Source organism: Mesoplodon bidens, assembly GCF_964165515.1.
Source record: "Mesoplodon bidens genome assembly, chromosome: 20".
In the NCBI taxonomy this organism is placed as follows: domain Eukaryota; kingdom Metazoa; phylum Chordata; class Mammalia; order Artiodactyla; family Ziphiidae; genus Mesoplodon; species Mesoplodon bidens.
In genome coordinates, this window is record NC_138181.1 from 11,148,228 (window position 1) to 11,165,087 (window position 16,860).

The 16,860-nt window shown below is 37.8% G+C and overlaps 1 protein-coding gene across 11 annotated transcripts in view; it reads right to left on the reverse strand.

Annotated features, from left to right (window-relative positions):
* The window catches only part of ADAM18 (ADAM metallopeptidase domain 18), a 131,217-nt gene extending 117,098 nt beyond the window's left edge, over window positions 1-14,119 (reverse strand). For 9 of the 11 annotated variants that reach the window (XM_081221051.1, XM_081221045.1, XM_081221050.1 and 6 more), the window contains exons 1-7: window positions 14,038-14,119; window positions 13,233-13,312; window positions 6,249-6,304; window positions 3,777-3,855; window positions 3,427-3,503; window positions 2,438-2,612; window positions 1,464-1,529 (exon numbers count right to left, since the gene is read on the reverse strand). In XM_081221051.1, the coding sequence (XP_081077177.1) occupies window positions 1,464-1,529; window positions 2,438-2,612; window positions 3,427-3,503; window positions 3,777-3,855; window positions 6,249-6,304; window positions 13,233-13,312; window positions 14,038-14,092 (588 nt within the window). In that variant the 5' untranslated portion in view covers window positions 14,093-14,119. The remainder of the gene's footprint in view (window positions 1-1,463; window positions 1,530-2,437; window positions 2,613-3,426; window positions 3,504-3,776; window positions 3,856-6,248; window positions 6,305-13,232; window positions 13,313-14,037) is intronic. The other 2 variants (XM_081221047.1, XM_081221043.1) reach the window with 2 other exon arrangements.
* Between the last annotated feature and the right edge of the window lie 2,741 nt (window positions 14,120-16,860).

Genomic DNA, 16,860 nt, shown 5'->3' on the forward strand with positions numbered 1-16,860 from the left:
ACTTTATCTTTGGATTTTTTTTTTTTCTTTTTGTGGTATGCGGGCCTCTCACTGTTGTGGCCTCTCCCGTTGCGGAGCACAGGCTCCGGACGCGCAGGCCCAGCGGCCACGGCTCACGGGCCCAGCCGCTCCGCGGCATATGGGATCCTCCCAGACCGGGGCACGAACCCGTATCCCCTGCATCGGCAGGCGGACTCTCAACCACTGCGCCACCAGGGAGGCCCTATCTTTGGATTTTAACTGCAGGACTTAGTCCCTCTACATCTAATATAATTACTTACATATTTGAGTTGAAATATTTTATCTTAATTAGCTTTTAACTTGTTCCACATTTATGAAACAAATGTTTAATGTACGTTTTTCCTTCCCTTTATTGCTTTCCTTTTGTTGATTATGCTTAAAATCCTGCTTTCCTACTTCTAATTGCTTTGTAATTTTGTAAGAATGTGATTTTAGTGCATGTGTTGACTTTGTACTGGGTCAGCTTAGCCACACTAAAAAAACCTATCAACTCTTTAATGAGTCATACACTTCAATTTCTGTCACCTCTGCCAAGAGTTAGCTCAGCTTCCCTGCCTCATATTCACCTCTTCAGAACCAATGACTTCCTTATGGGAAAAAATATCTTTATTTTATAACTTATATTTAAAATTTTAATATCTCAAAATTTTGTGGGTCTAATCTATGAGTTTCTGTTTTGCTAACCCTTGTACATGGTGGCTAAGTCTCTTATGGATTTTGAGCTCATATATGGCTGATATTAATCTGTAGGAATCCAGCTTGAAGTTGCATTCCTCCAGAGAGAAATACTACTTGCTTCCATCAGCTGCCCTCAGATCTACCAACCTGGGACAAATGTAGCCTCATAGCTTAGAATCTACTAATTGCCTATGCTGTATAAATTCAAAACCCAAACCTATACAAGACCTGAAGTACAGTCATGCGTGCTCAATGAGAATTTTGTTCATTTTCTGTCATTTCATTTACCTTGAACTTAGGAGAACAAAACATAACCTGTTCCCCTAGAACTTAGCTAGAACGAAACAGATAACTTGTTTTCTCCCTTTGCTTAGAAGGAGTGGCATATTTGTTTTGTAGACTACCCTTCCAATTAGGCTGAGGCAATTAGATATTATTGTATGCGGGGGTAGGGTTTGGAGGAGTTCTAATCTATGCTTCCATTGAGGATGCAGTCCTTTTGAAAAAAAGAAAAATAGCTGGCAAGCTTCAGAAAATGAAAAGATAGTTCACTTTACAGAAGCAATTAGAGAGCCCAGAATACAAAATAAATGAATTAACAAAAACTTGGTGTATTCATAATTTTTAAGAATTCATTCATTGCAAAAGCAAAATAAACTTTTATCAAAAAATGGTTTTAAAATTTTTATTATATTCTTGAAATCAGGTTAAAGATGACTGTTAAATCATTTAAAAATAACAATGCAAAAAAAAAAAAAACCTACCAGATTTTTGTCCACAACAATATACATATCAAGGTATCGGGGGAATAACTTGAAATAGCCAGGTCTCTGAAAAACATACAACATGAGTCTTGAGAAATTTCCAAAAATTTGCCTTCTATTGAAATTATGTTCAGAGATAAACTGAGAGACGAGTTGATACTGATTAAATATTAAGGTGATTTTCAACTACGAAATTTATGTACTACTTGGAAAATTCCAGTCCAAAGCATGCCTGTGATTAATAAGAATTTTCAGTGAGACTCCAAGCTATACAAGAACCCAGGTATATTTCGATTTTTGCAGAAGCTGAAATTAGAAATATTAAGTTTATAACATAAAAGTTTCCTTCCCTTAGCCTTGTGATAATTTTTCATAGTAATCTTCCATGTGTGCAGATTTTCTGCAACCAATTATTAGAAACTACTTTTGACAATGTAGTTTAGAAAAATATTACTAAAGTTTACAATCATGGGCAGTTCACTAGAGCCAGGAAAGTTATTTATGGCAGCTTACAGGTCTTTGTGGAGGAAGAATTCATCAGTTTGCTTTACATGTACCTTATGTAAGCCACAGATATTATTCATTTCTGAATTCTCACATTAACAAAGACTCATTTAGAAATCTAGATCACATATTATTTTCACCTAAATTACGAGAATAATTGAGGAAAAGGAATAATTTACATTAATTATCCAAATGCCCACATAAGAAAATTAGTTTTTTGCTTTATTTAATCTTATATTCACATATCTGTTTCCAAGATCAATTACCTAAGTTTTTGCTAAACTTTCATCTAATAACAAGCATAACAAAGAACTTAATTTCATTCTCCATCCATTTGAAAAGTCATGCAGAGCCATCATGAAAAAGTAAAACAAATTTAAAATTTGCATATCACCAAATTTTGCTCTGAAAGTATTTTTCATTTCATAAAATTATACTGAAAAATTTAAAATTAAACAGTCCACACTTACTTCTGAACTTTTTCTGACTTGATACTGTGAGCTATCATAGATGTAAGTGTCATTTTCCCATAACAGAGGAATATTAGTTATATCATTTTTTTCTTCATGAATCATATGCACGAATCCTGATACAGCTTCCATTGGTTCAATTCCATATGAGATGTTTTTAAACTGCAATATTCCCCTGAATGTTAAAATAATCAAAACAAATCTGATATGATTCTACTGAAACTATGAGAAATGTTGATGTTGGCCAAAAATATTTTTACATTTAAAGTCACTTAATTTTTCTATTTATCTCTTTATTCTTTGAGGTATTGCTCCAGAACTGGACCAGTGATAACACAGGATATGTATGGCTTTTTATTACAAATATTCTAATAAAATATTTTGATTATCTTAAAGAAAGCAGGTTAGTGACATGCATCCATGTGCTTAAATGGGTTAAGACCTCTACCTAGGGTGTTGATTTTCTAAGCCAAACTTTAGGAGCCATGGGCACTCTTTTCCTTAGTCTTAGGTCCCTTTCTTCTCTTTGAAATCTCTACCTCTCCTCTGACACTTCGCATCTTAAATCATTTATTTGTGTGGCTGAGTTAAAGGTGCTATTCGCCTAAGAAAGACTATGAACAGAGCCAAAGTACCTGTCAGACTCAGGCATTCCACACTGTCAACCACTCTAGGAAATTAAGACACGAGTAAAAACAAAGAATTTGGAAAACTAGATTAGTATGGAGAGACCCAATCAGCACCTCCTACACTCAAGATTGCTCAAAGCCTCAAGCAGCATATCCTGTTTAGAATCAACAAGTAGCCTCCCATCTGGAATGGATGCTGCCAGGGTGACACACTTTATTTTATCAGTAATTCTGGTTCACACCTTTGGGAACTGAAATAACAAAGGTGACCGTAGAACTAGAAAAGATACATAAAGGATCAACTTATAGACTAGCAAGATCTAGTACTGGCAAATGGAATGTCTTTAAACAGGCTACAACCTGAGTCCTGAACAAATGTTGAGTGATACAAGAGAATTTGGAAAACCTGCAACATATCCATGATAATTGCAATCCATCTGAAAAAAAAAATACACAGAGAAAAACAAATGGATAAGTTCTTTTTGAAATGGACATCCCAGATATCTCACTTATACTTTTTACTTTCACTACCTTAGTACTTTAATATGAGTGGCCATTACCCAATGAAGTTGTGCCAGGTAGAAATAAGAACTAGTTCACATTATTCAATTTCAGTGAATGTGTAAAATAATATTCTAAACTTTCATAATGTTTGTATTTTTTAAAAAAATCCAGAATAAGAAATCTGTAACAAAATACCTAAGTCCTACCTGAGCTGACAAAGGCTGAGAATGTTGGGTGTCATCTTTGTCATAAGAATAAACAACAGAAGCTGAAGATAAAGATGACCTAGGCAGAAATCACCAAAACATGGTCAAATTGTGAACAGAAGACATAGAAAAATTATTCTTCATAATACAAATTTTCCTTATGAGGGAGAAATTTAAAGTAATGCCAATTTTATCTTAGCATATCCTATTGCCCCAATGCTTGTCATTCACAATAAATTAGGGGCAGAGGGAGGCATTTTAATTATAGTGACACATAATACTAAAATGCTTGATAATGAACGACCTAAATTGCTAGAAATACCAAATAGCGAAATAACATAGGTCTCAATTTCCAACCAAGAACTTTCAATTCTCTGTCATTATTGCTCATTAATTCCAGATTTTAAACTTGAATCTCACAATTAAAATGTAGGGTTAGGACCGAATTTTGAAAGATTTTTGAGCATCGCTACAAATTCATATTCACTAAGCTTAACTAAGTACCAATTCTTCCCAATAATCTTGGTCTGAATTTTCTTTCATTCTCCTCAGTAAGTATTCAGAAACTTGACACGACTCCTGTCAATCATCTCAATAACTTCCATGTCACCTCATCAGATCACCTGTACCCATCTTCACTCCTTATATTTATTCCCAGAGAATGACTACTTCTTTTGTTCAAAGCAAACACTTGTGCGATGCATCCTACTCTGTGCCATGTACTGAAGGTACATACTTTATTGGTACTGTAATTTCAAACTCTTCCTCTCTACTGGTTTTTTTTTTTTTTTTTTTTTTTTTTGCGGTACCCAGGCCTCTCACTGTTGTGGCCTCTCCCGTTGCGGAGCACAGGCTCCGGACGCGCAGGCTCAGCGGCCATGGCTCACGGGCCCAGCCGCTCCGCGGCATGTGGGATCTTCCCGGACCGGGGCACGAACCCGTGTCCCCTGCATCGGCAGGCGGATTCTCAACCACTGCACCACCAGGGAAGCCCTCTCTACTGGTTTTTATCTTAACACTATTGAAAAGTTTACTGTCAAGTCATTACCATCCTAAATAGCTCTCCCTTGGCCCTGTGTCCTCCTCTAGCTATTCCCTACATATGTTCAATTCTCAACAGATTTTACCAGAAGAGTGGTCTACACACAGTTTCTTTGCTTTGTCAATTCTTACTCACCCTGAACTGCTCTGGAAAAGATTCCTAACCACCAGAATGTCAAATCCGAAAGACAGGTTTAAAACTGTCATTGCACTGGACTTCTAGCATCATTCTGAAAACTGGGACCACTCACTCTAATCACTTAATGTACATCACACATCACTCTTCTGCTTCTCGTCCTACCTCCCTGACCCTTCTAGCTTGATCTCCTTTGGCAGAACCGAAAAGAGAAATATTGGTCTTTCCCAAGATTCCGTCTTTAGCCACCAGTATATTTGTAAGCACTCTGTAAGCTCTCATTTAAAAACAATTACACCAAACTATTGATTACTGCTAAATCTATATCCCTATTGCCAATCTCTCCTTAGAGAGATTCAAATTCCTACATTCATATACCTAAGGGAAAAAAACTCCACTTGAATACCTTATAAGCAATGCAAACCAAACTCAACCCTTCCTCACATAAATATCTCCTTCATTAATATCCCTCATTTTATTACACTATAACCTACCAATTTTCTTAAGCAACAACTAAATTATCCAAGATTCCTCACTGTTTCCCAATCATTCTACCAAATCTATCCTCAAGGTTTACTGAATTTTTCTTTCCAGTGCTATGATCATTGTTCAAGCCACTATCATCACTCACCTAAACTATTGTATAATCATACAGTTAGACACCTTACCTCCACTTTTACCCCCTCAGAAACAGCCTATAAAGACTCGACGGACCTATATAAGTACATGCTTTAAAAACATTTTGGCTTCTAATACCCTTATCATGGCATTCTAGACCTTCTACAGTCCGGCTCCTCCCTACTTTTCCAAAATGTTTTACTTCTATCCTCAATAAATATGTCCTTCAGTCATTCACACTACTTTTTGCACACCACAAAAATCCAGTCTGTCTCACACCTGCACATGATTTCCTTGAAACAGAATGTCCCCCAACACTACCCCACTTCTTCACAGAGCTAACTATCTTCGCTCAAGTCATCTCTTTCCAAAAAGCCTTCTCTGATTTCCAAAGAATACTATCTACACATTTATCTTAATAACGCATTATAAAACAATTCTCCATTTCTCTATTGATGTGTTTGAATATATCTTTCTATATTATAAATTATTTACCTGGGCCCATGTTTTATTGCCTTTTGTACGCCTACGACTTTACCCAGTAACTGATATACAATAGGTATCAAATGTATATATGTATCAAATATACATTTGAATTGAAATAATCCTATTTGTAATTATTTTTAAAAATCAAGAAACAAAAAATTAAAATTTGAAAAGATAAAATAATTACTTACTGCTTTTTGAGATGGATAAAATATGGTTTTCCTTCTATTGTAATGATGTAAGCAACCTGTACATGAGCATCCAAAAAAATTTCAATAACACTTGTAAATAACATATGCAAAAAATGTTTTCTTCAAGTTATGCTCTTAAAATTGACAAAATTAGTAATAATATAAAACTATCATATGTGCTTCCCTTCCCATGTGGATACTGGAATCTTCAGGATTCTGAATTGAATTGCCTCCTATTCAGCGTTACTCACATATCTGAGGGACAAGCTTGCTGATAATTATCTTTTGGCTTAGACACACACCACCAATTCACCATGCCCAAGGCAAATACCAAGATGCCCACCTCACTTGAGAGAAACCTTTGCTTGCTTACTCCCAGCCCTCCTGGGAAGTAAATTTTCCTGCTCATTGGAAGAGACACTCCTAAAAGATAGAGCTACAAGAAATCTACTATACCTCTAGCAAGGTAACACAATAAGTACCATTGTACTTTGTTTATCGAATGCAAGCAATGAAATTCCTCTGGAATAGAAGGTAGGAGAGGATAGAGGAAGGGCAGAGACATGTCTAGAGAACCCTCTAGAAGATAACAGAAAATATAAGATTCATTAAATTATTTATTTGGTTAATTTAAAAAACTTATTTTAGCAAGAGGAATAGCCACTTAAAAGTTTTCAGTTCTTTAACTTTCTATTAGAACAGAGCAAGATTCATTGCAGCAGATAAATGTTCTGAGAAGAATCATTTGAATGGCACTCTACAAAGAAGTCTAAGTGGAATCTTGAGGGGACCTGAAAATTGCACCCTCTAAAAATGGCTTCTTATTAATATGATGAAAAATAAAGGGGAATATGATAGCACCAATAAAATTTAAAATCCACATGTCTTACAAAGCAAAACAACAACAAAACTAGGATGCAATTAACAAGAAATGTACAAAACTGACAGGAGAGAAAAACTCAAAAAAGACATCATCCAGAGCTTCTACAACTTTTCATACAAAGCATCCAACTGTTTGGAATTGTGTCCCCCTCCATCCAAATTTACATGTGAATTCCTAACCACAGTACCTCAGAATGTGACCTTATTCAGAGACAGGGCCTTTACAGTGGTAATCAAGTTAAGGAGAGGTCATTAGTGTGGGCCCTAATCCAATGTGAGTGGTATCCTTGTAAAAAAAAATAAAAGTAAATTTGGACACAGACATACACAACAGGAGAATCCCACGTGAAGATTCATACGAAGACATCTATCTATAAGCTAACGATAGAGGCCTGGAGCAGATCCACCCCTCATAGTCCCTAAAAGAACCAACCCTGGGCTTCCCTGGTGGCGCAGTGGTTGAGAATCCGCCTGCCGATGCAGGGCACACGGGTTCGTGCCCCAGTCCGGGAAGATCCCACATGCCGCAGAGCGGCTAGGCCCATGAGCCATGGCCCCTGAGCCTGTGCATCCGGAGCCTGTGCTCCGCAACGGGAGAGGCCACAACAGTGAGAGGCCCGCATACTGCAAAAAAAAAAAAAAAAAAAAAAAGAACCAACCCTGCGAACACCTTGATCTTGGACTTCTAGCCTCCAAAACTATGAGACAGTAAGTTTCTGTTGTTTAAGCCACATTGTTCATGTTTCTTTGTTATGGGAGCTCTAGTAAATGAATACACCATTAAAAAATTACAACAAATGCTAAAGAACAGGATCAAATTTTTAAAAAAACAAATAAAAAATAGAGAATAATAACAAAGCCACAGTAATATCTATAAAATGACCATGATTAAAATGAGAAGATGGAGAATTTCAGTACAGGTATAGAATCTTTAATACAGGAATTAAAATCAGAAAGAAATTTCTGATTTTACAGAAGAAAAAATCAATATCTGTTATTAAAAATTCAATTAAAGGGTATAAGAGAATATTAGACATAGCAGGGGATAAGATTGGTGACAGGAATATAGGTCAGTAGAAAATATCCGGATTGAAACACGGAGAGAAAAATATGAAAAAGAAAACAAGAGAAATGTGACCAATTAAAAATGTCTAACACTCATGTAATTATAGTCCCAAAAAATATGATAAAGATAAGACTAGGAAAGAAATGACGTTTTAAAAATTCATGGCTGATATTTTCAAAGCTTATGAAAGATGTCAACCCACAGTCTCAAAATATTCTATTATTCCAAATCAGGATGAAAACAAAGAAAGTAAACCTAGGCATGTCATGCTCAAACATTTAAAACAAAAGACAAAGAGAACATACTCAAAAATCAGTAAGAGAAAAATGACCCATTACTTTCTAAATAATTCTTAATAAATTATGTGTGGATGGATCTACAGACTGTCATACAGAGTGAAGTAAGTCAGAAAGAGAAAAACAAATTTTTTATATTAACGCATATATGTGGAATCTAGAAAAATGGTACAGGTGAACCGGTTTGCAAGGCAGAAATAGAGACAGATGTAGAGAACAAACGTATGGACACCAAGGGGGGAAAGTGGTGGTGGGTGGGTGGTGGTATGAACTGGGAGATTGGGATTGACATATATACACCAATATGTATAAAATAGATAACTAATAAGAACCTGCTGTATAAAAAATGAATTAATTAAATAAAATTTTAAAAATAAATAAATAATGTGTAACTCTACGACTGAAACAATGGACACCAGAAGGCAATGGAATGACACCTTTAAAGTTTAGAAAGAAAAGTAGGAGTACCTATACTAACTTATATTAAGACTTCTAATAAAGCTACAGTAATTAAGGCAGTGGAATATGGGTCAAAATAGGAAAAACAGTCCAATGGCACAGATGATAAAAGGATCAAGCCAACAAGAAGATATAACAATTGTAAGTATATATGCACTCAGCACAGGAGCACCTAAATGCATAAAGCAAATACTAACAAACACAAAAGGAAGAATTGAGAGTAACACAATAACAGTAAGGTTTTTAACACTCCGCTTACATCAGTGGGCAAATAATACAGACACAAAATTAATATGGAAACAGTGGCCTTAAATGACACATTACAAAATGCACTTCAGAGATACTTACAGAACATTACATCCAAAGCAAAAGAATACACACTCTTTTCAAATGCACTTGAAACATTCTCCAGAATAGATCACATATTACGCCAAAAACAAGTCTCAGTGAATTTGAGAAAACTGAAATCACATCAAGCATTTCTTTTCCCAACCACAGAGGTATGAGACTAGAAATCAAAACTAGAAAAAACACAAACACGTAGAGTCTGAACAATATGCTACTAAACAACTGATGTGTCACTGCGGAAATCAAAAAATACCTGGAGACAAATGAAAATGGAAACAAAGTGATCCAAATTCTATGGAATGCAGCAAAAGCAATTCTAAGAGGGAAGTTTCTAGTGATACAAGCCTATCTCAGGAAACAAAGTCTCAAATAAACAACCTAAACTTACACCTAAAGAATCTACAAAAAGAAGAACAAACAAAACCCAAAGTTAGTAGAAGGAAAGATAACAAAAGATCAGAGCAGAAATAGATGACACAGAGACTTAAAAAAAAATCAATGAAACTAAGAGCTGGTGTTTTGAAAAGATAAATAAAATCAATAAAACTTTAGCCACACTCATTAAGAAAAATGAGGGCCCATATAAAATCAGAAATAAAAAAGAAGTTATAACAAACACACCAGAGCTACAAAAAATCATGAGAGTACTGTGAACAATTATGCACCAATAAAATGGACAATCCAGAAGAAACGGATAAATTCTTATACATGTACAATCTACCAAGACTAAATCAAGAAGAAATACAAAATATGAACAGAATTGTAATGAACTGAATCAGTAATTTAAATAAACTCCCAACAAACAAAAGTCCAGGACCAGATAGCTTCACAGATGAATCCTACCAAACATTAAAAGAAGAGTTAACACTTGTCCTTCTCAAACTATTCCCAAAAATTAAAGAGGAAGGAACACTCCCTAACTTATTCTATGAAGCCAACACCAGCCTGATACCAAAACCAGACAAAGACATCACACACACACAAAAAAATTATAGGACAACATCACTGATGAACATAGAGGCAAAAATCCTCAACAAAATATTAGCAAACCAAATTAAACAATATATTCGAAGGACCATACACCATGATCAAATTGAATTTATGTCAAAGATACAAGGATATCTCAATATCTACAAATCAAATATTGTGATACACCACATTAACAAATTCAAGAGTAAAAATCATATGATCATCTCAGTAGATGCAGAAAAAGCTTTTGACAAAACTCAACATCACTTATGATACCTCAACATAATAAAGTCCATATCTGACAAGCCCAAAGCTAACATACTCAATGGTGAAAAACTGAAAGCTTTTCCTCTAAGACCAGGAAAAAAACAAGGATCCTCACTCTCATCACTTTTATTCAACATAGTACTGGAAAGCCTAGCCAGAGTAATCAGACAAAAAATAAATAAAAGAAAATCAAATTGAAATGGTAAAACTACAACAGTCACTGTTCCATACAACATGATACTATATAGAGAATATCGTCAAGAGGCCACCAAAAAACTATTAGAACTAATAAGTGAATTCAGTAAAGTTGCAGGATACAAAACTGATATACAGAAATCTGTTGCATTCTATACACTGACAATAAACTATCAGAAATAAAAATTAAGAAAACAATCCAATTTACAATTGCATCAAAAAGAATAAAATACTTAGGAATAAATCTAACCAAGGAGGTAAAAGACCTGTACTCAGAAAACCATAAGACACTGATGAGAGAAACTGAAGATGACACAAACAGATGGAAAGATATACTGTGTTCATGGATTCGAGGAATTAATATTGTTAAAATGACCATACTACCCAAGGCAATCTACAGATTCAGTGCAATCCCTATCAAACTACCAATGGCACGTGGCTAGAAGAGCCACACTCAAATAACTAGCTTCTGCAAGTTAGCAAATCAATGACAGCCCAAAGTTTCTGAAAGTCAGCCAATCAGTGACAGCCACAGCTTCTAGATAGAAGTAAGTGCCTCCCTCCTCTGACACTGCACTGATGAGGACTCTGAAAGTGAGAAGGCCAACAAGTAGTCTTCCTGTACTAACTGCACTAACACAGCTGAAAGCCTGCCACTAACACTCTCACTTCTGAAAGCCCATGGCTCCCTGACACCAGGCTTCCCAAAACCTTAGATAACATTAACTCTGGCTTTCTTCAGAAAGACTGTGTTTACAACTGGCCCTTACAGGCAAATTGGAAGTTCCCCATTTTTTAAAATAACATATCAAGTTCAGTTTATAGTTTGTTCACAGGTTCACAATCTTTTCAACAGTTCAGCTCATTTATGATTAGTTATGAGTTGGAACGCGTGAGTTTCACTGACATAGCTGTAAGATTTTCAAATTCAATATTTTCAATTCTTTTTGAAATGTTTTGGAACTACTACCTATATTTTTTATGTGTATATTTAAACCCCAAAATGTCAAAAGGCAAGTGCAAATTTTGTAATGAATTTGCTCACAGTAGAAACTCAACTGAGGAAAAAGTCCTTTTGAAGCTCTTTGTGCAGCTTGCAATTGTTCACTAAACATCAAAAATGGCGGAAAGTCAAATATCAACCAGCACATACTAACAGCTAGGCAAAAAAAATAAATGGTTTCCTCCTACAGTACCAAAGAAGGTCACATAACAAATTTGGGGGATTAAGAAAAATTCAGAGGAAGAAGATGTAAGAATTGTAGCAGGCACTGTAATGGTTTTCCACTCTGTGTATCAGCAGTCTTTCTGCCCAAATGTCTAGCTGAATGCACAACTACCAGAAATACCTTTTGATTCCAAAATTGCAAGCCAATTTTCAAGTGCCAGGTTAAAATCCACTGCCACGGGGCTTCCCTGGTGGCGCAGTGGTTGAGAGTCCGCCTGCCGATGCAGGGGAAACGGGTTCGTGCCCCGGTCTGGGAAGATCCCACATGTCGCGGAGCAGCTGGGCCCGTGAGCCATGGCCGCTGAGCCTGTGCGTCCAGAGCCTGTGCTCCGCAACGGGAGAGGCCACAACAGTGAGAGGCCCACATACCGCAAAAAAAAAAAAAAAATCCACTGCCACAATCAAAGAAGTAACACCGGCTGGCCCTATGTTTAACACCTGTGGACCCTTATCCTATAAATATCTGTCTAAATGGGTCCATTTTACCCAAGGTGATTTAAAATTACACTGGCCAAAATGAAGAACTTTTGACATTCCCAAATTAGTTTATCTCCACATGCAATTGGGAAAAAAAAAAAAGTGTAACAACTAGGCAAAATGAGTGGGAAGCTTATTTAATTGGTATCTAGAGGCCTCTAAACACAACACTGAGAAAACTGTCCCCCTCCAAGCTATGGCTGAAAAGCTGACTCAGACTGTCTCTTAACTTGAAAAATCAGCTGATCTTTCTCACTTTCACTCACTGATCACTTTCAGCTCTTCCCTGACTAACTGAAAGTTGAGGTAAGTAGCTGCGGGCAAATCCGCAGGCCTAGGAGCAGGCCTAGGATGAGGGGCGGGGCCCAGAAAACTCAGTAATCAAGATAAATACTTGAAATACTATTTCAATGCAATACTTTAAACAATCAAAATTAATGCAAAACTTCCATGATGGGAAAAAATATCAATATCTTCAAGAAAGACAGGATCTGACCTGGTCTAACCTCATTCAGCCTCATCCTAATCCCAGTTTTTTGCCACTCCCTTAAATTCTGCACCTGAGTCAAGCACTTTGCTTGCCTCTCCCTAGTGCTGGCCCCGGTGGATCCTCCTTAGAATCCTTCGTCCCCAACAGAAACACACACATACAGGGTCACACACACGAATACACATCAAACCTAGTCTGAGTGGTCAGCTGTGCCTCCAAGAGCTGGAGCCCACCTTCAGCTACTAGGGTCTTGATATTAAAAGCAACTTAATACAATGTAAGAAATAAAAATATTTTTCCCAATTACATTAGCTTCTGGATGTTTTATTGCCTCGGATATTGAAATCTTTTCAGGAACTGTGGTCTGCACAAAGGTTTTATGAGGATCTAAAACAAAAAATAAGGAGAGTTACTGTGATACTTGTAATCTTGCATTATTCATTTCTAAACCCAATTCATTTGTTTCTCTACATTACCAAGTTTTTCTTATAATCTATGCATCTACTTTTCCTTTCTGCTGTCCTTCGGTCATTCTTACCGATAAATTTCTTAAGCCTTGTCAAATCTTAACTTTTTATTCTCCACACACACACACACACACACACACACAGTCGGGCGGTTTGACTAGGTAACAGTAACAAATTACAGTTTTGCAAAAGAGGTATGGAAATAAGAAAACACGGGTGCATCAAGAAACTAGGATCCTTGCAGGAAAAAACGATCCAGAATACTGAATACAAGGGTGGTCTGCAATTTTCCACGGAGAAGGTGGAGGACGGCAGTCACCAAATCGGGAACTCATTGATAAACAGCTTCTTCATGGCGATGCAATTATTTCCAGAAGAGCAGACTGCCGCAGGTAGAAAAGGGCCACACCTTTCATTTCTGTCCGTTTTACAGACAAGGAAACCACCCCACGGAAATGAAAAGATTTTCCGCCCGGGGGCTGCCTCTCTGCCTCCTTAGCTGCAGACCTCGAGGCCAACGGTCGGGAGGCTCTGGGGGGCGAGGGCGAGGGGCGAGGGGCGGGAGGGAGCACTGGGCCTGGATCCTGGACCAACGAGGGCAGCCCCCCGACCGAACAAAGCGAGGGGAACGGTCTCTGGACTTACCGCGGCCCCCATGCAGCCCGCCGAGGCCGGTGAGCAGGACCAGCATGAGGAACATGGCTCCGCCGACCTGGAGCCGCGCTGGCCCAACAGCGACGCCCGTTGCGCTGAGTGAGGGCGGAGCGCGGGAGCGAGACGCACGCCAGCAGGGGGCGCACGGGAGGCCGCGCGGGGAAAGCGCCGGAAGGAAAAATCCGGCGGAGCGCTCGGCGGCGGCGGGCGCGCGCCCAGCGTGCCGCGGGTGGGCCGGTAGGGCGGGGGGAAAACTTTCGGTCCCTGGTTAAGGAAGGAAAAGCCGCGCGAGTTCCAGTTCTCAGATGAAGCGGGTGCCTAGTTTTGTTTGCGTCTTTTTCTTAGGCCGGCGGTTTTTGAAGTAATTTTTAATCCCAGTGAAGAGAAGGAGCAAGGATGAAAATGCTCAAGTTACCGACAGCAAACAAGGTTCTTCCTAGTACATTACTTACCGCAGGAGGCGGCAAAATGCGTTTATTTGCAAAGACTGGTGCAAACACGGTGGCTTCTCTACATTTCATGGTTGGATATGCCATTGCTCGAAAGCCATGGAATGCAGAAGACCCCGTATACGATCCTTGTCCGAATATAGACTCTTACAAAAGATCTTCCTTAGTACCCTAAGTTATTGTTGCCACACTCTGTGTAATCCTGCAGCCCCTAGTTTTTACGTGTTTACCTAGCCCTTTGTACGTTCTACCTCTATTAGGAGCAAGAACAGTTTGATTTCTTGACGTCTGTAGGCGTTCTTCCCTTCGCAGATCCTAGCCCACATCACATTAAATACATTAAAATACAGCCATACTCGATCCTGACTATAAGTTTGCTTTAACAAATGTTGAAATCATGTCTATAAATTCACTTTGAAATTGCTTGGCTGTCCCGAAAAACCAAGAGAAGTTATTAGCAGAATAGAACAGTAACAAATAATCTTTAAAAAGAATCAAGTAGCAAGAAATAAAGTCACAAGTGCTGGAATAAATAGTAGAATGTATACTTATTGCTTTGTGGATTAGCAGTTTGGAATATCCGATTGACAGACTCTCCCAGGAAGGAACAAAAAAGGATTTTTAAACATAGAAAATACCAAGATAAAATTAAGAGATAAGGAGAATAGAAGTAGACTTGTTAATAGCATTTTCCAGAAAGAGAAAAATTAAAATAATTAGGAGGAAATATTTAAAGGGATAATGGGGAAAGTTTCTCTTAACTTGAAAAATAAGAGAATGACTTTAGAAAGGACCCAAGTGTTAAAAACTGGGCTTTGAAGGAAAAACAAATCTGAAATTTTAAATGACAGGAAAGATTCTGAAATCGTCCAGAGGAAAAGAACAAAGCACCTATCAAGGGACAAGAGTCAGATTGACATTAACAGCCATACTAGATGCATGAAATCAGTGGGTCATTAAAGTGTTGACTTCCAAACAGCTAAGGATGGCAGTCGCACTAAGCCAGCCTCTTGCACACACTTTTAGAGGAGGGCCAAAGAATTAAGTGGGCATCACTGAAGACAGTACTCTTGGAATTTACCTGGACTCTACAGCTAAAATCAGACCTGCTTCTCACAGACCCCTATTACTTGTGTGTGCTTAATAATGTGGCTGACTTATCTGGCATTCTAATGGTGGAGAACTGTGACTTTACCATTGAACTGGTCAAATATTTCTACACTTGAGTTTCTGACAGTTCCGTCACTATTGAAAAACTAATTTCCTCTGTGGATACCCACCAGATTTCTAGTGTACATTAACACGGGACAATGCTGTTGGTGTGCATGCAAAGCCTATAGCTTCTCTGACACATCAAACACCCTGAAAACAAATAAGTGTGTGCTTAAAATGGACACAAAAAAAGGATATTGCCTTTGTATGAATCCAAGCTAAAGCAGTGTAAGAATATCTTTAAGAAACTCATGACTGTGGAGTTAGCTACAAAGTAGCTCTTGCCCAAGGTACCTAATGTTCCTATTGGCACTGCCTGTCACTTGCAGAGAGATTGCAGTGGGTCACTCACTCACCTAATCATTAAGGAAAAAGTATATTTTCACTTGAGCTAATTCTTATTTGGGGGGGGTATAGTTGTTTTCCAATGTTGTGTTAGTTTCTAGTGTACACGAAGTGGAGTTCCCTGTGCTACACAGCAGGTTCTCATTAATTATCTATTTTATCCACAGTAGTGTATATATGTCAATCCCAATCTCCCAATTCATTCCACCACCCCCATTCCCCCTCTTGGTGTCCATATGTTTATTCTTTACATCTGTGTCTCTATTTCTGCCATTTACAGGCAACTCTGCAGGAGCTACATTATCCTTGATTCCATAGTACCTGTTCAGAAAACACATTTTTGCACCTGCTCTCTAGCTTTCACATGGTATATCGATGTCTGAGGTTGGTAAGGCTGGACCAAGGGTCTAGACAGCTCAGCTGGGTTCAGGAAACTATTCCACAAGCCAATAAACTGGAGAAGGAAATTTTCAAATGTAGTGGCTGGAAAAGCCACAACTCTTCTCTTCAAATCTTCCTGGAGCTGACCTACTGCAAGTAGTTGTCACTCTGGCTGAAATGTGTTGTATTATAGCCATGCACTAGCCGCTTATATTATTGATTGTGAAATATCCTTTCATTGGGATCCACAGAGCGACATGCAACAAAATAAAGAAGACATAAATAAGTGGAAATATCCCATTTTCGTGAATTGGAAGATTTATTACTGTTAAGATCAATACTACCCCAAAGCTTTCTACTAGCTAAATGCAGGCATTATCCCAATGACATTTTTTGCAGAAATTAAAAAACCCATCCTAAAATTCAT